The sequence below is a fragment of the Oncorhynchus keta genome, chromosome 34 (genome assembly GCF_023373465.1).
Source record: "Oncorhynchus keta strain PuntledgeMale-10-30-2019 chromosome 34, Oket_V2, whole genome shotgun sequence".
NCBI lineage: Eukaryota > Metazoa > Chordata > Actinopteri > Salmoniformes > Salmonidae > Oncorhynchus > Oncorhynchus keta.
The window spans coordinates 63,225,553-63,248,978 of record NC_068454.1 but is presented as its reverse complement, the minus strand read 5'-3'; the positions used below and the strand labels follow the sequence as shown (position 1 = coordinate 63,248,978).

The following is a 23,426-nucleotide window of genomic DNA, read 5'->3' as shown; positions in this document are numbered from 1 at the left end:
TTACTCATGCTGAATAGGTAAGTCACCTACCTCTATCTCACACAAGCCTCCCTTTGATATCAGTCCATGAGTTACACAATAGTTTTGCCTCTGTAGGCCCACGTCAAGTTAGGCGTTAAATTACATCGCATTTTTGATCACTCACTTTTTTTTAGATAATTACATGCAGGTTTTGTATTCTCTGATCTCCTAAAACTTTTCTTGATCACAAACAGTCTCAAACGCAATATGAAGTATTTTTGGACTGGTATTAATAGTCTCGCCTTGCAACTGGATAAATCAAATCAGTGTCTTCACATTGTTTAAAGAGAATGAGACTGGTATTTGTCTCTGGTGTATACAAGTCTTTCAATGGAAACCTCAACTCAAGTAACTCCAAGAATGGCGTAAGCAACTTAATGTGTTCTAGTTTTGACTTCAGAAACAGCCACACATATATATGGGCCGGCCCACTCTCCTTGCATGTGAGCAGAAGTGTCTAGGACTAAACTTCAGTTCTCCTTATAGAATCAAAAGCCTTTATTTGTGGCCTGGTCAGGTGATGAGATAGATAGCTGTGTACTAGTGGGAGATATGAGTCTGCTGTTCACAGTGGTTCTCTATCTATGGGTCCTGGCTAAGGCTGCAAAATCCCGTGAACTTTCAATAAATGCCCTGGTTTTCCCGATATCCCGGTTGCAGGATTCCCGGAATCTGGAAATCTCCAACCAGAATTTCTGGAAAACCAGGGAATTTATGAAGAGTTCACAGAATTTTACAACCATAGTCCTGGCTGGTGGTGCCCAGCGAAATCAGCGACCTGTCAAAAGTCTCCTTGTTAATCCAATTAGGTTAACAAGACTCTATGTGAGGATGCATTTTTAATTGAGACTCACTTTAGAGAATCAGCAAAGCTCCCTGGCAGACAGACACACTGCTGCCTCCAATACAGTGGCTCTTCAAGAGCACCACCAGTGTCCTCCTTAGAGAGAGACAGACAGAGAGAAACGGAAGGGGTTGAGAGAGTGTGTGTGTGTGTCTACGTTGTTAAGTGATTAATAACCTTTCCTGCAGTCAAATGACCAAATCGCCCCCTAGTGGCCTCATGGGTGGAATGGTATTCATATTTTTCATAATTTCATAATTAATTAACGTTATTTATAAAAACCTGCTGAAAATCCGGTGTTTCTATGTCAAACGGTTTTGTTATATTTCAGTCTTCTGTGATGTATAGTATATACAGTGTTATTATATTGGTATGCAAACTCAAATGTAATATATTTCAACTCTATATCTGACATTTTTCAGGTGTTTTCTTTTCTTTAAGCACATAACCATGTGTGTGAGGTGTATACTTTTTTCAAAGTAGATTTGGTTAAGACTACCAAGAAACACTCTGTGTGACCCTGATTTAGCCCACTGTAGTAAAAGTTTTTAAGAATCCTTTGAAGATTATTTATTTTTTTACCTTGAAGTAATCACTTGAAGATTTACATTTTGGACAGCCTATGATTCTCCATGATATGACATTGCTTATATCGTGATTATATGACATTTTAGAAGAGAGAACCACATGTATGGAATGTTTTAATTGATGAAAGTGTTGATGCAGTACAACTCCAGTACTCCTAACTTAATAACCCTGACAAACCCGACATCCCATGAAATCTAGACATTTATACTGCACATAAATGACAGCCACGTATCACAAAAATATTTCTAAGGCTGTTAGGCCACAGCACTGACCATACTTTGAATGATACTGTTATAAGCACAGCAAAAAAAGAAACGTCCTCTCACTGTCAACTGCGTTTATGTTCAGCAAACTTAACAGGTGCAAATATTTGTATGAACATAACAAGATTCAACAACTGAGACATAAACAACTGAACAAGTTCCACAGACATGTGACTAACAGAAATGGAACAATGTGTCCCTGAACAAAGGGGGGGTCAAAATCAAAAGTAACAGTCAGTATCTGGCGTGGTCACCAGCTGCATTAAGTACTGCAGTGCATCTCCTCCTTATGGACGGCACCAGATTTGCCAGTTCTTGCTGTGAGATGTTACCCCACTCTTCCACCAAGGCACCTGCAAGTTCCTGGACATTTCTGGGGGGAATGGCCCTAGCCCTCACCCTCCGACCCATCAAGTCCCAGACGTGCTCAATGGGATTGAGATCCGGGCTTTTCACTGGCATGGCTGACATTCCTGTTTTGCAGGAAATAACGCACAGAACGAGCAGTATGGCTGGTGGCATTGTCATGCTGGAGGGTCATGTCAGGATGAGCCTGCAGGAAGGGTGCCACATGAGGGAGGATGATGTCTTCCCTGTAACGCACAGCGTTGAGATTGCCTGCAATGACAACAAGCTCAGTCCGATGATGCTGTCACACACCGCCCCAGACCATGACCGGCCCTCCACCTCCAAAACGATCCAGCTTCAGAGTACAGGCCTCGGTGTAACGCTCATTCCTTCGAAGATCAACGCAAATCTAACCATTGCCCCTGGTGAGACAAGACCGCCACCTGTCAGTGAAGAACACTTTTTGCCAGTCCTGTCTGGTCCAGCGACTGTGGTTTGTGCCCATAGGGGACGTTGTTGCCGGTGATGTCTGGTGAGGACCTGCCTTACAACAGGTCTACAAGCCCTCAGTCCAGCCTCAGCCTATTACAGACAGTCTGAGCACTGATGGAGGGATTGTGTGTAACTGATGTAACTCGGGCAGTTGTTGTTGCCATCTTGTACCTGCCCTGCAGGTGTGATGTTCGGATGTACCGATCCTGTGCAGGTGTTGTTACACGTGGTCTGCCACTGCGAGGACGATCAGCTGTCCGTCTTGTCTCCCTGTAGCGCTGTCTTAGGCGTCTCACAGTACAGACATTGCAATTTATTGCCCTGGCCACATCTGCATTCTTCATGCCTCCTTGCAGCATGCCTAAGGCACGTTCACGCAGATGAGCAGGGACCCTGGGCATCTTTCTTTTGGTGTTTTTCTGTCAGCAGAAAGGCCTCTTTAGTGTCCGAAGTTTTAATAACTGTGACCTTAATTGCCTACCGTCTGGAAGCTGTTAGTGTCCTAATGACCGTTCCACAGGTGCATGTTCATTAATTATTTATGGTTCATTGAACAAGCAAGGGAAACAGTGTTTAAACCCTTTACAATGAAGATCTGTGAAGCCATTTGGATTTTTAGTCTTTGAAAGACAGGGTCCTGAAAAGGGGACGTTTAGTTGTTGATTGTGAAAACAACAGGAAACATAGACTCATGCTACTGTTTGGCCATTTTTGCCAGAAACAATGAGACAGACCTTGTCTTCGGAACGTTACTTTCTGTCTCTGTTTGTTTTCCAGACGTACAACTATAAAATACACAAACTGACTGAGTAATTGTTAGAGCTGAACAAATACAGAAGTGTGACTAAAGTGTCTCTTTACCGTCAGAGGGAGCTGTCTGTTGAGTAGCCTGCTCCCCTGGGGACTACTCACACAGAGTTAGCCTGTTCTGTTCTCTGTAGAGTTGATCACTTCATGAGGGAATGACTGTGTGTGTGTGTGTGTGTGTGTGTGCATTATATTCCTTTAAGTATATTCCCTGGATATGTGTGTAAGCGTGGCATGCCATAGTGGTTTTGGCCAAAGCGGCGCTGCTCAGAATGTCAGATGATGTCTTTAACAGCAGCGCGAGTCTATCTGGTGGATGGATTAACTCAAAATTCATCCTCTTTTTGAAAGCCTCTGTTTCTCTGACTACAGCAGTAAAAAGCCCAGGATTCCACCTGGCTGCTACCATAATACTAACGTGACGGCACCCATTAACAACCTTTATCTGCTTAGTAATGTATTACTCTATAGGCCCACTGTATATTTCCTAGAAATAATTCTAGTACAACAGCAACTGGTTTTGTTGAAGCTTTGTGAGTTCTTTGGTTGTCACGCAACACGTTTAATGAAGAAATAGTTCTATTGTTTCATATGAGATAATGGTTCGTGTGAAGGTTCTTCTTCTTTGTTTTCACGCTGAAACCGAGACATCACGTCACAAATGGCTTATTAAATATGATGATGGCATTTCTGTGAAAGAAAACAAAAAGTCCAACACTTTTTCCGTGAACTACATGTTTGTCTGGTTAAAGTAATGTGTCTCACTGTGTTTCTCTCAGCGCTGCTCTCTGTGAGACTGCAGGCTGAAGATGCCATATGACCGTCTCCCCTCCAGATCACTCCACCTCCCACAGGGAGCCCCGGAGACCCTAAACCCCGAACCATAATCCCTAATCCCAGCTCCTTGCCATTCAAGTACATTAGTCAATTATTACACATAATCCATGGGGTTTGCCAAAGCTGCTTTAGGAGAGGAATAAGGAGCTACACTTGGCTGAAGTCATTTACCAGTGGTTAAGTATATGGCCAGTCCATCTTGGTTTAATTTGTTTTGCATTTTAGCTTCAGGGTAATGCTGGACTGTTGAGCCAGTTTGGGAGACAGACACCGCCCAATGACTAGGGACTTGAGTCACGATATGTTCAGTCATTCAATGGCTGACACAACTCGTGTGTGGATTTTTGGCTGAAGCCTCAATGCAAGAAAGTCACTGTTCATCTCATAGTTTGTTCGGTTGGTGTTTGTTTACTACAGATGTAGGATGTTCATTTGATCACTCTTTTGTTGCTGAGAATTTTCCTGCACAGCAGGAAATGCAAACATGTAGTGTATCTGAGATTTAAAAAGGATTCTAAGGTTTGTAATTTACACTTAAAAAATGTCAGACTTGACTTGCCCTAATGAAAAATGTATCAACTCCTACAAAAAAAGTTGATTCATTCTAATGCACATAATAATTCACATTTCTTGTTGCTGCCGGATTATTTTCATGCCGTAGGAAACTGGCTCCAATTGAGATCCTACATCTGTGTCTCTGCCGCTTATATTAGGTCTAGTTCTTGTGTCCGTGTTTTTTATTATGAATGACATTAAGTGGACAGATTGATTAAAGGATATTCACTCATGGCCCTGACAGCATTGTTTTCTTGTATGTTTGCAGGGAACACTCTGGGGGCCAATGTCACTGAGTTGGACACCACAGCCAATGTGACATCCCTGCCCAGTAAGGTCGAAGAAGCGGCCAAAGTGAATGATGTCGTTACCAAGGTGACCTGGATCAGCAGCTCAGTCAGCCCCATCTTCACAGTGACCCAGAGGCCCGGCCACATGCCCCGCTCCGAGGAGGAGCAAGGCAGCGGCATGCTGGGAGAAGGGGTGTTGCCAGCCGAGGAGGAGGTGGTGGCCCCGCCCAGGATCAGCCCTGACTCAGCAGAGACAGAGCTCCTGCTGCCTAGCAACCCCCGTGGCACGGAGGAGGAAGAGGATGAAGAGGAGCACACCGACCCACCGTGGCTGAACGCCAGAGACAACGTCTTCGACCTGGACAACCACTTCCAAGAAGGAGTAGCCAATCTGGCCACCACCACTGCCCCTCCACCCGCTGCTGCTAACCCCTCCCGCCCAGACGTCCTCACGGTGGACTTCTTCGACCCCGCCTCTCGCGGCCGCGGCCTGGACCTAGCCCCGCCCTCTCCCTCCTCTTTGGCCCACGAGCTCCAGGGTGGCGACCCCACTTCCTGGGCCATGCCAGACAACTACGACTACCTCACGCCGTACGAAGACGGTGCGTCGCCCACCCCTGATGAGTACTCCTACAGCACCACTACTGATACCTTGGATGGGGATGACGACTTGAGGCTAACTGCCGGGCCTCCATCGCGCTCCAGGCCCAGGGCTCCCCCAGGTTCCGGCTCCTTCACCCCAGACAAGAGGCTGCCCAGTGGAGGTGCTGCTGCTGCTCCAGAGGGCCCTGCGGCAGCCCCTCCAGCGTTACCCGTGGATGGCTCAGACGGAGCCGGTGGCTGCCGCCAGGGCTACGTGAAGCAGAATGGAACCTGCCGCTCCCCCTGCGACACACTGCCCAGCTACTGCTTCAACGGAGGCCAGTGCTACCTACTGGATGGCATGGGGGTCTTCTGCAGGTGAGAGATGGAATGAACGTACACACACACACACACACACACAAACACACACACACTCTGGCACACACAGCCATCACGCCCTAACATCATAGGCAAGGCATCCAGATGGAAGAAATCAAATTCACTAACATATCAGAGATAAACATTGAACCCAATAAAACCCATCTATATTACAATAACAGATATCTACACCCTTGACAATGTGTTTAGAAAGTATGAGCTAGCCTGATGAGATGGAGGATGGAAAACAGTTCCCCATCACAAACACAGAGAGAGAGAGAGAGAGAGAGAGAGAGAGAGAGAGAGAGAGAGAGAGAGAGAGAGAGAGAGAGAGAGAGATTTAGACTAGAGAATAGAAAGCAACACGTGTTCCTGGATGCTTTACAGAGATGTTTATGAGGATACGGCCATTGTTTTGCCAGATCGATTTCAACCATCCGGTTGTAGTGTGGTAGTCACGCGACCCACACGTGCACAATCAATCACGCAATCAAACACACACACACACACACAAATTTTATTTCCATATTCTATTTTATCGTCTTGACCTAATTATATTTCCAAATGTTAGGCATCATGTGAGTATGGTCAACACTGGCCAAAGCTCCACAGCCTATCAGTCTCAACCTCAGACAATGTATAATACTGTTTTTGTCAGTCGCTTTGGTGCGCGGCGTATAAACTCTTAGGAATGATAATGATGATATCTTCTCAATGTAGTTATTTTAACAACCAGTTTATCCAATAGCAAAAAAATGCAAGAGACTGTACATGTTTAAAAATGTTCCTTTGAATGCAATATGCTACAGTACTGTACATTACAGAATATTACACAGTTTTCACATTAGGCAATATCAACCAAAAATGGAACATCGAATTCCCATCATTTCTATCCTATGTGTGATCAAAGGTGTGCGAGAATTGAAGACATCTTTCACAATCATTGATGCAAAAAATATATTGTTCAGATGTCATTACAATATAGGTGTGCTGTAATCAAATGAAAGAAATCCAATGAATGAAAGAAACATAACGCTTAGCAGGCACTAGTTTGCATCAAGCCAGTAGAGCATTTGTCTGTAGGTTCTCATCGACATCACAGTAAATGTCCTCATTGTTCATGCACCTGTGGATTTTTTGGGGGGGGCATGGTGAATCCAAGCTTGACCTACAGTACCAGTCGAAGGTTTGGACATACCTACTCATTCAAGGGATTTTCTTTATATTTACTATTTTCTACATTGTAGAATAATAGTGAAGACATCAACACTATGAAATAACACATATGGAATCATGTAGTAACCAAAAAAGTGTTAAACAACTCAAAATACATGTTATATTTGAGATTCTTCAAAGCAGCCACCCTTTGCCTTGATAACAGCGTTGCACTCTGATGTGATTGCATGCTTCGTCCATGGCCTGGCGGAGGGTAGCATGCTCATGGGGATGACAGTCATCCTTCCACTTGTACTGTAATCATGTATTGTATTTTACAGTATTGTATTGTACGTATGTATTGCAGTGGTCCTGTGTGGCTCAGTTACAGTATTAAGAGCATGGCACTAGCAACACCAGGGTGGTTGGTTTGATTCCCACTGGGGTCACATGCAAAAATGTGTGGACAAAAATACCTGCTTCGTAAATGACATATATTACAGTACTGTATTGGCCAATGCAATTTTAGTAGAGAAAAATACCCCCAGGAACATCATTTTGGACATATGTTCACAGTATAGGGGATGCATTACATACAGTACATCTCTGATCTTGTCATTGTCTGATTCTTTACATTTACTGTGAAGTAATATCAGAATAGTGGTAATCGTGCAGCACAGTATATATCATACTTCACATGTTTCTACTTAATTAACAAACATACATTTTCATTGTACTTGTTAAATCTGCAGTCGACCAACCAATATAAAATCTATAGGTTTACCAAACGGTTAAGGGATTATCAATTAACAGCGGTCGGATGAAGTAATAAATGTATTTCAACACATTAGCAGGGAATCATATCAGAAGTAATGTGAGCATTTCATTGTAAAAGGCAATTACTTTATATGAACATGTATTGCAATGTGAAACATGTATTTCTAGATGAAACACTGATTAAGTTTGGTGAAAGGGTGGTTGAGTGATTTTGTGTTTTTTACAAGGTTCCCAATCCTGGTGCATTGATACCAGGTCAACAGGTCTTTATAGAGGTCACCATGAGGAGAACGTGTAAGCCAGGTTACATGAGTAGGAAAAACCATGACATGTCATCATGTTGGGTTGAGGATTAATACGGTTACTGGGGTGGATGGGGGAGGAGGGGCTGGTTGGTTGGAATAAGATGTTAGACAGACAAATCTTGTGGTATTCTGCCTCAACCATCAAACGAGCGGCATTGATTCATCCATCACATCAGGTAACATGGTGTTAGGTTCTAATTATCAGAGTAAGAAGAACTCGACGGCCACTATGAAAGTTTATTCATCCCAAAGGGTCAAACAGCTGTACAGACAAAAGACATTCACACAAGCACTGATATTTAACCCTTTGTTATAAATGACCCCCAGGCAAGTCCGAGTCAAGTCTCAAGTCAAGACAGGCAAGTGCGAGTCAAGTCCCAAGTCAAGACAGGCAAGTCCGAGTCAAGTCTCAAGTCAAGACCGTCAAGTATCAAGTCAAGTCATCTATATATTTATTACTTTCCTATTAAACTTTATATTTCCATGGAAATATATGGGTAGCCGTGAAAAGACCCCCAGTAGTGATCGACTATCGAGGATCGCTATGGGGCGCGATCGTGCACGATGTAGGCTTGTACACAATCGCCCAACCTTAACTCACACAAACACTCTCCCTCTCTCTCTCTCTTGACATCTCTCTCTCTCTCTCTCTCTCTCTCTCTCTCTCTCTCTCTCTCTCTCTCTCTCTCTCTCTCTCTCTCTCTCTCTCTCTCTCTCTCTCTCTCTCTCTCTCTCTCTCTCTCTCTCACTCTGTGGTTACAGTAGGCTAACGTATGTCAATGGTTTTAGGAACAGCAGTAACATCAGGCAGGATTTAGGCTACCAACTGCCTAACCAGTTGTAGCTCCATCTTGGGTGCAATGATCACGTTCCCACACTGACTGACTGTGTAGAGGCTCATTGATATAACATTACATTAGCCTACATGATACTAGTAAAGTAATAAAATATATAGCTGTCGGCTATATTAGCCACGACATACCATTCTTTGTGCAACTTCAAATGTCGAACAAAGTTGGAAATTGTTGCGCCTCCATCTGTAATTTTCTTCCTGCATATTTTGCTAATTAAAATCAATTTTTTGTTGATACAGCGTCGTCTTTATATCCCCAAAAATAATTTTGGGTATTATCTTTCCAAAGGCTCCATCTGAATTCACCCTCCGACGTTCCTCTGCACTGCCACGCACAACCTTTTCTCAGCTGGCACAATTTGATTGGCTGTTGTCCGATTCTAACTGTAATCCGTTAAATGAAGAGTTGATGCGCTGACAATCTTTTTTAATAGTATAATTTTTAATATTTGGGCTTTGGGAGGGTATCAGGTCGAGTCATACGGCTCAAGTCCAAGTCAAGTCACGAGTCATTGGTGTTAAAGTCAAAGTCGAGTTGCAAGTCATCATATTTGTGACTCGAGTCTGACTCGAGTCCCACTCATGTGACTCGAGTCCACACCTCTGACAATTACCCCAACATCTATCCTTTTATATGATGCATTAACCAATAAAGCAACTAACCCAACCTAACTATGGTGGTTAAAGTAGCTCCCAGACCCAACCCATCTGTATGTCTACAGTAAAATCTAGTCTTTCTCTCTCTCATTAGCTTCGCTTCCTCTATCAAGGCGTCTTCACGCTCACCCATTATGCAGCTGGATCTCATTTAACGTGAGAAGTGTGAACTCACCGAGAAGAGACATGACGATCTTTACTGCTGCAGGTGCTGAAAGGAGTACTGTGTGTGGACCAGACCAACGCTGTCCCGCCTGGTGTATCTTGATGTACACTCAATCTCCAGAACTCAGTCCGTACCCTTGGTTATCTCCTGCTCCTCATGTGCCGCTTTCACCTGGGAATATACACACTGCAACGCACGGGTCATTTCCTGACAACTCTCCCCTTATGGCAAGATCACTAATTTGTGACGTGAATAACCCCCCGATAACCTCATCGGTCTCCCAGGTACCAGCTACCAAGCCATGTGGCATGAGTCCTCATAAAATTATATCCCAACAATTCTACTAAAGTAACCCCTGCTATTACTGACACTGCACTATGCATACCTCAAATTCACTAATTTGCACTGTAGTCCAATTCCATGCTGTTACTTTAGCCCCCTTTAATTACTGCCCCTACAGTGACTGCCGTGAGAATAACTACTGCATGGAATTTGTCAAGTGTTCTCTGGCTGTTATAAAATGGGATAGAGATGAATGACGTTGGAAGAATATTCAACCTAACAAAACTCTGAGACACAGGTTTTTTGAAAGTTGACAATAGTGTCTGAAATGCCAACACTATCTCTGCAACTCTCACCATGATCTGGGTATGCTTAACTTTCAACTGAATTTCATAATATATTGTGTACAGTTAGCTGTCCTCCCTATCCTACGAGCTATCTCCTGTCACAAAAGACATCTCTGAGAATGATACCACTCTGTCACCACAACCTTTATTTATGAGACCCCACAGGTCTCCACCCCAGTCACATTCCATCCCACTTAACAGCCTTATGTAAACATTATGTCTCAAACACAGGCCTCATGTGTACCAGGTTTCTGCTACAGATACATTTGCACATAAGTCATTCAATCAAACCCATAACACAATGGTCACTACTCCTAATGCACTTCTAAAGTTATAACCATACTAAAACAATGTCAAATCAATTAGTCAATATACCTCAGTCCCTCCTCTGGAACAATGATCACTCTTATGTTCCACGAAACCTAAAAACATATTGACTTAAGCAGGGAAGAGAGAAAATACAATAATTTCACACCACCCTTGATGCGTCTAAGACTGGGGAAAGAACCGTCTATCCATTACGTTCTATGCCCATGTGATGCTGGTCTCCATGCCCGTCAGCTTCATTTTCATCCTTGGGTGTTAACACAAGACACAGACTATGGGCCTTGTATGCCATTAATTGTCCCGTAACATCCAGCAATCTATATGTATTGATGAGATTTAACATAAAAAGTCTGATGACATGGTAAAACAAAATAAACAAAAAACCTTAATTGTTGAACGAAGCCATCATCCAGTGAGTTCTCTAACAACCTCCCTGTCGAAGGTATCTGAATCATAACTAAAACATTTTATAAATTATCCAACCCAAATTTAGAATAATAGTCCTTAGTGCTTTAGTCTATCGCTCAAATTCGAGTTTCTCAACCTAGCACACATCATCACGGTTAGAATGTACATTTATAAACGGGACCTTTTATTGCCGGTAATAACTCTTCTCATTACAGCCCCCCTTTGTCCCTGTGTTCCTGTCGCGAGTGGCATGGTACTGAAAGATTGGTATCTCAATGCTTTCTTATCTAAATTGTTCGTAGAGTGTAGACCTTCCGCAATAAACCTGATACCCCAATTAAACAATTACGGGCACGGTTGACCCCCCCCCCCTGTTCTCCAGGCACTTAACATTCTAGCGTCTCTTCTTCAGATAGCATTACAGTTCATCTTCCCAACATGTAACTCTTGCCTGTCACGTTTGATGGCACTTGATAATGCCCCGATTTCAATGTCCAAATAGATGCATCAGTTTTTCCCACGTACACGAGTCTCTCACCTGAGCCGCTACCACCATTCAGTCTGGTTCCTTTCTCCCACCAGTACACCAGGAGCATGAGAGACGTTTGTATGTTGTCACTCTCATCGCTCACTCCACATGCGCCATCTCAGGACTCATTTTTATTACATTTTTATTTCACCTTTATTTAACCAGGTAGGCTAGTTGAGAACAAGTTCTCATTTACAACTGTGACCTGGCCAAGATAAAGCAAAGCAGTGCAACACAAACAACAACACAGAGTTACACATGGAATTAACAAAACAAACAGTCAATAACACAATATACATTAACATATATTTTTCCTTCTATATGCAGACTGAACAAAATACATTTGTATATTTACCCAAAAAGCAGGGCCCCAGGGAACTAGTAATTTCAAATCAAATCAAATGTTATTTGTCACATACACATGGTTAGCAGATGTTAGTGCAAGTGTAGCGAAATGCTTGTGCTTCTAGTTCCGACAATGCCGTAATAACCAACAAGTAATCTAACTAACAATTCCAAAACTACTACCTTATAGACACAAGTGTAAGGGGATAAAGAATATGTACATAAAGATATATGAATGAGTGATGGTACAGAGCGGCATAGGCAAGATACAGTAGATGGTATAGAGTGCAGTATATACATATGAGATGAGTATGTAAACAAAGTGGCATAGTTAAAGTGGCTAGTGATACATGTATTACATAAGGATGCAGTAGATGATAGAGAGTACAGTATATACATATACATATGAGATGAATAATGTAGGGTATGTAAACATTATATTAGGTAGCATTGTTTAAAGTGGCTAGTGATATATTTTACATAATTTCCCATCAATTCCCATTATTAAAGTGGCTGGAGTTGAGTCAGTGTGTTGGCAGCAGCCACTCAATGTTAGTGGTCTGATGGCCTTGAGATAGAAGCTGTTTTTCAGTCTCTCGGTCCCAGCTTTGATGCACCTGTACTGACCTCGACTTCTGGATGATAGCGGGGTGAACAGGCAGTGGCTCGGGTGGTTGTTGTCCTTGATGATCTTTATGGCCTTCCTGTGACATCGGGTGGTGTAGGTGTCCTGGAGGGCAGGTAGTTTGCCCCCAGTGATGCGTTGTGCAGACCTCACTACCCTCTGGAGAGACTTACGGTTGTGGGCGGAGCAGTAGCCGTACCAGGCGGTGATACAGCCCGACAGGATGCTCTCGATTGTGCATCTGTAGAAGTTTGTGAGTGCTTTTGGTGACAAGCCGAATTTCTTCAGCCTCCTGAGGTTGAAGAGGCGCTGCTGCGCCTTCTTCACGATGCTGTCTGTGTGGGTGGACCAATTCAGTTTGTCTGTGATGTGTACGCCGAGGAACTTAAAACTTACTACCCTCTCCACTACTGTTCCATCGATGTGGATAGGGGGATGTTCTATTTCCTGAAGTCCACAATCATCTCCTAGTTTTGTTGACGTTGAGTGTGAGGTTATTTTCCTGAAACCACACTCAGAAGGCCCTCACCTCCTCCCTGTAGGCCGTCTCGTCGTTGTTGGTAATCAAGCCTACCACTGTTGTGTCGTCCGCAAACTTGATGATTGAGTTGGAGGCGTGCGTGGCCACGCAGTCGTGGGTGAACAGGGAGTACAGGAGAGGGCTCAGAACGCACCCTTGTGGGGCCCCAGTGTTGAGGATCAGCGGGGTGGAGATGTTGTTGCCTACCCTCACCACCTGGGGGCGGCCCGTCAGGAAGTCCAGTACCCAGTTGCACAGGGCGGGGTTGAAACCCAGGGTCTCGAGCTTGATGACGAGCATTGAGGGCACTATGGTGTTAAATTCCGGGCTGTAGTCGATGAACAGCATTCTCACATAGGTATTCATCTTGTCCAGATGGGTTAGGGCAGTGTGCAGTGTGGTTGAGATTGCATCGTCTGTGGACCTATTTGGGCGGTAAGCAAATTGGAGTGGGTCTAGGGTGTCAGGTAGGGTGGAGGGGATTGCCTTGCGGAGGGAATAGTTACACTGTTTGTATTCGGTCATGTTTCCAGTCACCTTGCCCTGATTAAAAGCAGTAGTCCGCGCTTTCAGTTTCACGCGAATGCTGCCATCAATCTACGGTTTCTGGTTTGGGAATATTTTAATCGTTGCTATGGGAACGACATCTTCAACACACGTTCTAATGAACTCGCACACCGAATCAGCGTATTCGTCAATGTTGTTGTCTGACGCAGTACGGAACATATCCCAGTCCACGTGATGGAAGCAGTCTTGGAGTGTGGAATCAGATTGGTCGGACCAGCGTTGAACAGACCTCAGCGCAGGAGCTTCTTGTTTTAGTTTCTGTCTGTAGGCAGGGATCAACAAAATGTCGTGGTCAGCTTTTCCGAAAGGAGGGCGGGGCAGGGCCTTATATGCGTCGCGGAAGTTGGAATAGCAATGATCCAAGGTTTTTCCAGCCCTGGTTGCGCAATCGATATGCTGATAAAATTTAGGGAGTCTTGTTTTCAGATTAGCCTTGTTAAAATCCCCAGCTACAATGAATGCAGCCTCCGGATATATGGATTCCAGTTTGCAAAGAGTCAAATAAAGTTCGTTCAGAGCCATTGATGTGTCTGCTTGGGGGGGAATATATACGGCTGTGATTATAATCGAAGAGAATTCCCTTGGTAGATAATGCGGTCTACATTTGATTGTGAGGAATTCTAAATCAGGTGAACAGAAGGACTTGAGTTCCTGTATGTTGTTGTGGCCACACCACGTCACGTTAACCATAAAGCATACGCCCCCGCCCCTCTTCTTACCAGAAAGATGTTTGTTTCTGTCGGCGCGATGCGTGGAGAAACCAGCTGGCTGCACCGTCTTCGATAGCGTCTCTCCAGTGAGCCATGTTTCCGTGAAGCAAAGAACGTTACAGTCTCTGATGTCCCTCTGGAATGCTACCCTTGCTTGGATTTCATCAACCTTGTTGTCAAGAGACTGGACATTGGCGAGGAGAATGCTAGGGAGTGGTGCACGATGTGCCCGTCTCCGGAGTCTGACCAGAAGACCGCTTCGTTTTCCCCTTTTTCGAAGTAGTTTTTTGGGGTCACCGGCTCGGATCCATTCCTTTGTCCTGGGTGAAAGGCAGAACACAGGATCCGCTTCGCGAAAGTCATATTCTTGGTCGTACTGATGGTGAGTTGACGCTGCTCTTATGTTCAGTAGTTCTTCTCGACTGTATGTAATGAAACCTAAGATGACCTTGGGTACCAATGTAAGAAATAACACGTAAAAAAACAAAAAACTGCATAGTTTCCTAGGAATGCGAAGCGAGGCGGCCATCTCTGTCGGCGCCGGAAGTACAAAAAAGTTAATTTCCCCTTTGAACACATGATTCACATCGTGATTCAAGAACAACATGTTAAATAAAAAATAAACTATTTCGAATAACCAATCAACGTAGAATTACAACTCTTGATAACTCCATAAGGAAATAATGTTATCCCATAAAGTAACGGTAAAACATAATAGAGACTAGTGTTTCTCATTCATTTTATAATTCAATTCCACCTGTTTCGATCATTTCTAGTGAGATTGATCAGGCCTCACCAGAAAGTCAGGATAGATACAGGGCATTCAACACCATTAAATATTCCCTTTCCCATAGCTTGACATTATGTAAATAATATAAATTACCCTCTCTCCCTCAGTGAAAGGAATAAATATATTTCAAGTCAAGTCAAGAAGTCAAGAAATCAGAACCCAACAATGGCATTTGAAATGAAACCTTCCCAATATGTAGATTGGGATTCAGAAAGGGTTTCAAATCCCATGTCTGATTCAATTTTGTGTATTAGCTTGAGTTTAAATGGAATGGAGCACTACATCTCTAGATGTTTAAACTGTTGAGGGGCACAGCAGTACCTCTGTCTAAGGCCCTTCCTTCAACAAAACCCCCTCCTCCCCAAACTCATCCAACCCATTGTTATAAAACCATTCTGCCGGTCATTATGCAGATCTATGCCAAGATATTTATTTCCCTTAATCCTGTAACTCACCGAACTAACCAATCAGCAGTGAGAGATCAGAAATTAGCAAACATCTGTGTGGATTAGCCTGCAAATGTATGTGTGGTAGTTAGTCCCTGGATGACCATCGCCTCCTGACTAGTGTTGATGGAGATGATGATGGCAATGAGAGCTGGCACAGATGTATCGAACAGACAGGGTCGCCATGCCAACGGGATTATGTTCACACGACAGGAGAGCTCACACACTCAAGTTGAGACACACACACACATGCAGGTACGCACACACACACACACACACACACACACACACACACACACACACACACACACACACACACACACACACACACACACACACACACACACACACACACACACACACACACACACACACACACACACACACACACACACACACACACACACACACACACACACACACACACACATATGTTTTGCTTTTACCATGAACCCAATAGAACCTCTCCCAACTCAAGGCCCTAATCATGACATTATGACCCTCTGTTCTCCTCCCCCCGCAGACACACAGTTTCTCACCAGTGTGCAGCTACACAGTTCAACTGTTGAGTGATCTTGACCCTGACCTCTTGACTCTGACAGTTTCCTGTGGCAGGTCAGCAGTGGGTAATCTCCCAGCAGGCCTAATGGCCAGAGATGAGGTGTGTGATTGAGATGGCAGATGCCCAATCTTTGCAGAGATTGGTCTCATCCTTTATACTGGTTTATAATCATTGGAAAGCCAAGAGCAATATCGCAAATCACTCCCATAAAACTTAACTAGGATATTACAGCAATGTGGCGGCGGGTAGTGGTTAAGAGCGTTGGGCCAATAAACGAAAGATCGCTAGTTCCAAATCCCTGAGCCGATTAGTTGAAAAGTCTGTTAATGTGCCCTTGAGCAAGGCACTTAACCCTAATTGCTTCTGTAAGTCACTCTGCATAAGAGCATCTGATAAATGACTCAAATGCAAATGGTTATCACTGCACTTATAGAAGACAAGGTCTTTGGTGGGCTTAAAGAGATCATAGTAAACCATAAACAAACAGTAAACAATGCACTAACGTACATTGATTTTGATGTCTGTGAGAAGTCCATGTTAGATGACACTGTCCCACGAGACTGTTGGACTGAGTCAGTGAAGATCTGTGTTACACTGAGGGACAGTCCAACTTCTGTCTGAGGTTGGAGTAAGAAGCAATATGGGTCAGTGGAGCTCTGGCACAATTTTAGTTTGTGTGCGTCTGTGTGTGTAATGGTGAACTGGGGCTGATTCATACACCAGCCCAATTGAATTACAGTGAGATGAATGCAAAGGGCTCTGCCCTCTGTTATAACATACTCCAACAAGTAGTTGGTTGTGTCTGCCCTCCACATCTCTCTCTGGGGTTTACCGACAAAGCCATGTCCTGCTATGTATGTGTTCACTGTAAGCATTTGCATTCTACACGTGTGTGGATATGAAGTGGTTCTAATTTGAATGTTTGATCTACCTAACGTTGTCAATAGTTTACCTCTCTCTACTGTCCTAACTGACATGACCTGAGAGTGCTAACATTTTTTATAATTACCCCCAAAGCTGGAGGACTGAGGACAACACTGTAAAATGGAGTGTAGGAGGGAAAGAGAGAGAGAGAGATGGATGGAGATAGACATTGCAGAGAAAGAGAGAAAAAAGTAGGAGGGACCGAAGGAGAGAAAATGAGTCAGAGCTCGTCCTGCCTGCCAGTATGGAAACAGATCAGGACGAGCCAGGTTAAATTAACTCTCTCTCTGTGTGTGTGTGTGTGTGTGTGTGTGTGTGTGTGTGTGTGTGTGTGTGTGTGTGTGTGTGTGTGTATACAGTTATAGCTGTGTTTTAGTGTGTGTGTGTGTCCTGCAGCTTGATATAATTAAGAAGAGGTATTACCACCAGGAGTCCCATGTAATCATGGCGATTTAAAATTTTGGGTCGCATTATGACAAGTATACACACAAATAAATATGCATGTGCACGCACACACATACGCACGCACGCACACACTCCCTCTCCTCTAGGATTATGGCTATATTAAGACCCCCTCCACCAATAAGCAGAAGTAAGAGAGCACAGAGTCATTCAAGAGGTCAAGAGGTCAGACACAGGACATGAAGATCTAGTGAGAGGGCTCAGATCAGGGAAAACACACAGACCCAAACACACAGACCCACACAAACACGGACACAGTAAGGTAGTCCAATGTATACGATGAGCCATTCCGTGGCAGTAGACACACACACACACACACACACACACACACACACACACACACACACACACACACACACACACACACACACACACACACACACACACACACACACACACACACACACAGCTGTTAAATGGAACATGGGGCAGATGTACTACAGGTATTTCAAATTAGGGTTCATGGCATTGTTATCACACTATGGGGAGGACGGTATTTGGTAACACTTTACTTGACATCTAGCGTCATAACCTGTTATGACACGGTCATAACCTGTAATAATATGGTCATAACACTGTCATGATCCATATATTTACACCTGTGACATTCACTTTATATACAAATGTATGTGGACACCCCTTCAAATTAGTGGATTTCAGCCAAACCAGTTGCTGACAGGTGTATAAAATCGAACACACGGCCATGCAATCTCCATAGACAAACATTTGCAGTAGAATGGCCTTAATGAAGAGCTCAGTGACTTTCAACGTGGCACCGTCATAGGATGCCACCTTTCCAACAAGACAGTTCGTCAAATTTCTGCCCTGCTAGAGCTGCCCCAGTCAGTTGTAAGTACTGTCATTGTGAAGTGAAAACGTCTAGGAGTAAGAACGGCTCAGACGCAAAGTGGTAGGCCACACAAGCTCACAGAATGTGACCGTCGAGTGCTGAAGCGCTTCGCACGTAAAAATTGTCAGACCTCAGTTGCAACACTCACTACCAAGCTCCAAACTGCTTCTAGAAGCAACGTCAGCGCAAGAACTGTCTGTTGGGAGCTTCATGAAATGGGTTTCCATGGCCGAGCAGCCGCACACAAGCCTAAGATCACCATGCGCAATGCCAATCGTCGGCTGGAGTGGTGTAAAGCTCGCCGCTATTGGACTCTGGAGCAGTGGAAACGCGTTCTCTGGAGTGATGAATCACGCTTCACCATCTGGCAGTCCGACGGATGAATCTGGGTTTGGTGGATGCCAGGAGAACGCTACCTGCCCCAACGCATAGTGCCAACTGTAGAGTTTAGTGGAGGAAGAATAATTGTCTGGGGCTGTTTTTCATGGTTCGGCATAGACCCCTTAGTTCCCGTGAAAGGAAATCTTAACGCTACTGCATACAGTGACATTCTAGACTTATCTGTGCTTCCAAATTTGTGGCAACAGTTTGGGGAAGGCCCTTTCCTGTTTCAACATGACAATGCCCCAGTTCACAAAGCAAGGTCCATACAGAAATGGTTAGTCGAGGCCTCCCGAGTGGCACAGCGAAGAAGTTTCCTTTTTGAAAATTGGTTCCTTAAATCTGTTGTTGTTGCTGAAGTAATGATTTCTTTACAGTCATGTTTCTTTTGTCGTATCTTAAAGAACTTGTAGAAAATACACTTTATGACACCGCCAAGATAAATTATGACCATCCTGCGTCACTTTACTTGGACTAAAGAAATACACTTTTTGACACTGTCGTGAAGCATTATGACCATCCTGCGTCACTTTACCTGGACTAAAGAAATACACTTTTTGACACTGTCGTGTAGCATTATGACCATCCTGCGTCACTTTACCTGGACTAAAGAAATACACTTTTTGACACTGTCGTGTAGCATTATGACCATCCTGCGTCACTTTACTTGGACTAAAGAAATACACTTTTTGACACTGTCGTGAAGCATTATGACCATCCTGCGTCACTTTACATGGACTAAAGAAATACACTTTTTGACACTGTCGTGAAGCATTATGACCATCCTGCGTCACTTTACCTGGACTAAAGAAATACACTTTTTGACACTGTCGTGTAGCATTATGACCATCCTGCGTCACTTTACCTGGACTAAAGAAATACACTTTTTGACACTGTCGTGTAGCATTATGACCATCCTGCGTCACTTTACTTGGACTAAAGAAATACACTTTTTGACACTGTCGTGTAGCATTATGACCATCCTGCGTCACTTTACCTGGACTAAAGAAATACACTTTTTGACACTGTCGTGTAGCATTATGACCATCCTGCGTCACTTTACTTGGACTAAAGAAATACACTTTTTGACACTGTCGTGTAGCATTATGACCATCCCGCGTCACTTTACCTGGACTAAAGAAATACACTTTTTGACACTGTCGTGAAGCATTATGACCATCCTGCGTCACTTTACCTGGACTAAGGATTATAACCATAGGCCTATCACGTACATGCCCTTGTGTCAGTCATCAGTTAAAAAGAGGGTGTCTTGTCCTGCTCTGAAAATCTACTCCTGCATTCATCCCAGTCATCAGCAACAGAGCATTGGGGTAGGTGCATGTCTGACATCAATGTGTGCGCAATTACAATGATAATTTAATATGGCCAATTTCTGAAAATATTATATAACATAAAAATACTGTTGCCAAGTCAGCTATGGTGTAATGGAGTGAGTTTTGACACTCTTATGTAGGTGTCATAACCAGTCATAAAATAACGCAATATATATCACAACAGGTCTAAATGTATTTGTCATGACAGTGTTATGACCATATTATGGCAGGCTATAACAAGTTATGGTCAGCTGTTATGACATGGTTATGGCCGTGTCATAATGTGTTATGACGCTAGGGGCCAGGTAAAGCATTACCCAGCAGGGTGATGGGTTTTGTATTGCCAGAGGAGACATATGGGTGATAGTTTGACTGTTTTGTTTCCTCTATCGATAACACTTTCCTGATCATGGTGCAACCCACCTAATGACTTTCCACACATTCATTTGTCAATTAAATGAGTTTCAATTTACTATTTTAGTATCGATTCGGGGGTCGACTAAGCTGGGGCTCTAGTTGTTAAACTAGGGGAAACACTGCTCAATGTTGTGACAGTCATGCTGGGCTCTGATTAACGTTGCTGATCCTCCCCTCCATTTACACTCCATTACCCTTTCATTATCCCTCGTTCTCCTTCCCTTTGTACAGTACCCCCCACTAACCTTCCCCCAACCCCCTTTCCTTCCTATCCCCCATCTACCCTCATCCCCCGTCAACGTCATCCCACAACATTGTGGGGGGCCTCCCAGTAGGGGGGCGTCCCATCTGTGCCCCCCTCCTCTTGGCCAGGTTAGGGTATCTATCCCGGGGGAGTTGGCAGTCGAGCAGCCTTTACAAGCCTAATCAAGTTAATATTGAGGGGATTTGTGATGTGGCTCAGGTTCGGGTAATTCCATTGTGTCACTGGGTTAGAGGGCTGTATTTGGTTGCGATTGGGGGTTGTGGTAAATCTTAATTGAGTTAATGATGGGGTAGGGAGGGAAGGCTCTGTGGTTACACTGGGTAACTGGTTAGGGTAAAGCTGTGGGAGTCGTGAGTGTTTAAACGAGGAGCTCAGAGAGAGAGAACCAAGCATAGCAAGATCCAGCCTTTTAAGGTAAAACAAACAAAGAGCCATGGTGAATGTTTCTACTGGGTTTATTTCAGTTGGATTGTTTCAGTTTGATTTTAACACTTGAGAAAACGTGCAACCAAAATCTTTAAGTCAAATTGTAGGGTTTTTAGGACTGCTGTTTTAGGACACCATTTAAAAGATGTCAAAACCAAAGTCTGCTGGAGGCAGCTGGCAAAGAGCAGGAGAGCGGAAGGGGAGAGAGAGACATAAGGACAGTGGGAGGAGGAGAAGAAGAGGTGGTAAATCAGTGATAAATTAGAGCGATGGAGAAACTCAAGGGGCAGAGTGATAAAGGAGGGAGTAAGAGGACATTGAGAATGAGAAATAAAGAGATTACTAAGCGAGAGAGAGTCTCATGAGAGCTTTGTGTGCGTGTGTGTGTGTGTGTGTGTGCGTGTGTGTGTGTGTGTGTGTGTGTGTGTGTGTGTGTGTGTGTGTGTGTGTGTGTGTGTGTGTGTGTGTGTGTGTGTGTGTGTGTGTGTGTGTGTGTGTGTGTGTGTGTGTGTGTGTGTGTGTGTGTGTGTGTGTGTGTGTGTGTGTGTGTGTGTGTGTGTGTGTGTGCGGTGGAATTACATATCAGTGCTGCATCTGCTTCTTGTGTGACTCAGCTGGATCACCATGGCAACCAACCATCCTCCTTACCCTCTCCTTAAATGTACTCTCTCTCTCTCTCTCTCTCTCTCTCTCTCTCTCTCTCTCTATCTCTCTCTTTCCTATATAAACTACCTCTTTGTACCAACATACAGTACTCTAGCACGGAGCCAATGCTCCTCGGTTGGCACGTTCGGCTCAGACAGAAAGGGGGCAGGATGCAGGAAGTGGTGCTGTAAGGACCCGAGCCCCCATCACCCGCTTACTGGGCTGAATTGAAACTGTGAATCACAAAGGCCATACTCACACCTCCATTCATACTGCGCATTTACATTCATCTGTGTGAGTCTGTAGGTCTCTTGGCCTGTGTTTGGGGAACAGGGGAAGGGAGAGGTGCATTTATGTTGCTCTTCACATTCAAATTCTTCCAAGAGAATGTGAGTCCATCCGTAAGTGGTGATTTCCCCCTAAAATCCACGTGCAGATATTCAACCTGGAACCTAAGGGTTCTACCTGGAACCAAAAATGGTTCTTCAAAGGGTTCTCCTGTGGGAACAACCAAAGAACCCTTTTAGGTTCTAGATACAGTAGCAGCAGGAATATACATAGTATCTGGTTACTGTGGTTTCATTCAAGTTATAAGCAGTGAGAGACATGACCATTTCCCCTTGTAACCAGTGTGATCCACCCAGTTTATAGAGTCTATGTCTTCTTATGCAACATGCCATACAACTCATTCTCGTAGTGGTTACAAGCATGTGAAGCAGCACATTTGGTTAGTAAGGTTCCAGTCTTGTTAAGAACTGAGATATTTAGATGCCAGATAGTCAGCACAAAAAGCCATCTGCCTCTGTCATTTTTGTCCCCAGGCGGAAACCGTACACTGGCAAACTGGAGAAAAAAGATTCTAGGGCTCAGATGGCGGTGTGTGTGTGTGTGTGTGTGTGTGTGTGTGTGTGTGTGTGTGTGTGTGTGTGTGTGTGTGTGTGTGTGTGTGTGTGTGTGTGTGTGTGTGTGTGTGTGTGTGTGTGTGTGTGTGTGTGTGTGTGTGTGTGTGTGTGTGTGTGTGGAAAACAGCCTCTGGCTCTTTGTTTTGTTCTATTTTCTTCTCTCTGATCACATTATCCCTTCAAATAGAGCCATGTTAACGGCCTGCTGGTGACACTTAATTAAGGCATCTGAGAGTCTGTTTTAGACGAAGAGTTGAAATTTCACTTCCATAAATGATATACACGGCTGCATATGTGGGATGTTGAAGAGCATTTTTTAGACCCCACATCCAGGGCTGGATTTCATCAGTATCGTGGAAGGTCCGCGATACAGCTACATTTAAATTGAAAGACAATGTTCCCGCATAGATTTTTCTATTGTGTTGTATGATCGAACGTTTGCCA

At 44.0% G+C, this 23,426-nt stretch overlaps 1 protein-coding gene across 8 annotated transcripts in view; it reads left to right on the top strand.

The window, feature by feature from the left end:
• Window positions 1–23,426, top strand: part of LOC118367514 (chondroitin sulfate proteoglycan 5-like) — a 40,775-nt gene that overhangs the window by 6,969 nt on the left and 10,380 nt on the right. For all 8 annotated transcript variants that reach the window (XM_052494388.1, XM_052494386.1, XM_052494384.1 and 5 more), the window contains exon 2: window positions 5,024–6,005. In XM_052494388.1, the coding sequence (XP_052350348.1) occupies window positions 5,024–6,005 (982 nt within the window). The remainder of the gene's footprint in view (window positions 1–5,023; window positions 6,006–23,426) is intronic.